The following is a 472-nucleotide window of genomic DNA, read 5'->3' on the forward strand; positions in this document are numbered from 1 at the left end:
CGGTGTCGTGAACGGGGCCGCAACGCGCAGGGAGCTGGTTGACGGCCGGGCCTCCATTTTGTTCGCGGCTGCTCTGCGCGTAAGTCGCCCCTTTCCGTGGCTTCTCGGCGGCGGAAAGTTGGACCCGGGTAAAAGTTTGCGAGGCGGTTCTGGGACTCTGTGGCTAAGCGTAGCGAGTCTCCGTTTTCTCTCCGCAGCTGACGCCGACCCTACGGTCCCCGGAGGAGCGAGGAGGATGCGGCCCCTGGACATCGTCGAGCTGGCGGAGCCGGAGGAGGTGGAGGTGCTGGAGCCCGAGGAGGACTTCGAGCAGTTCCTGCTGCCCGTCATCCACGAGATGCGCGAGGACATCGCGGCGCTGACGCGCGAGCACGGGCGCGCCTACCTGCGCAGCCGGAGCAAGCTGTGGGAGATGGACCACATGCTCGTGCAGATCCAGACGCAGGTGGAGGCCTCGGAGCAGAGCGCGCTC

At 66.9% G+C, this 472-nt stretch overlaps 1 protein-coding gene across 1 annotated transcript; it reads left to right on the forward strand.

Moving 5' to 3' along the window:
• MRFAP1 (Morf4 family associated protein 1) lies at positions 1-466 on the forward strand (the record flags this gene model as incomplete). Its single annotated transcript, XM_005852783.1, has 2 exons — positions 1-79; positions 198-466. A coding segment is annotated over exon 2 (231 nt), but the record flags the coding sequence as incomplete, so codon positions are not given.
• Positions 467-472: the final 6 nt, after the last annotated feature.

Source organism: Myotis brandtii, unplaced genomic scaffold (genome assembly GCF_000412655.1).
Source record: "Myotis brandtii unplaced genomic scaffold, ASM41265v1 C40969894, whole genome shotgun sequence".
In the NCBI taxonomy this organism is placed as follows: Eukaryota; Metazoa; Chordata; class Mammalia; order Chiroptera; family Vespertilionidae; genus Myotis; species Myotis brandtii.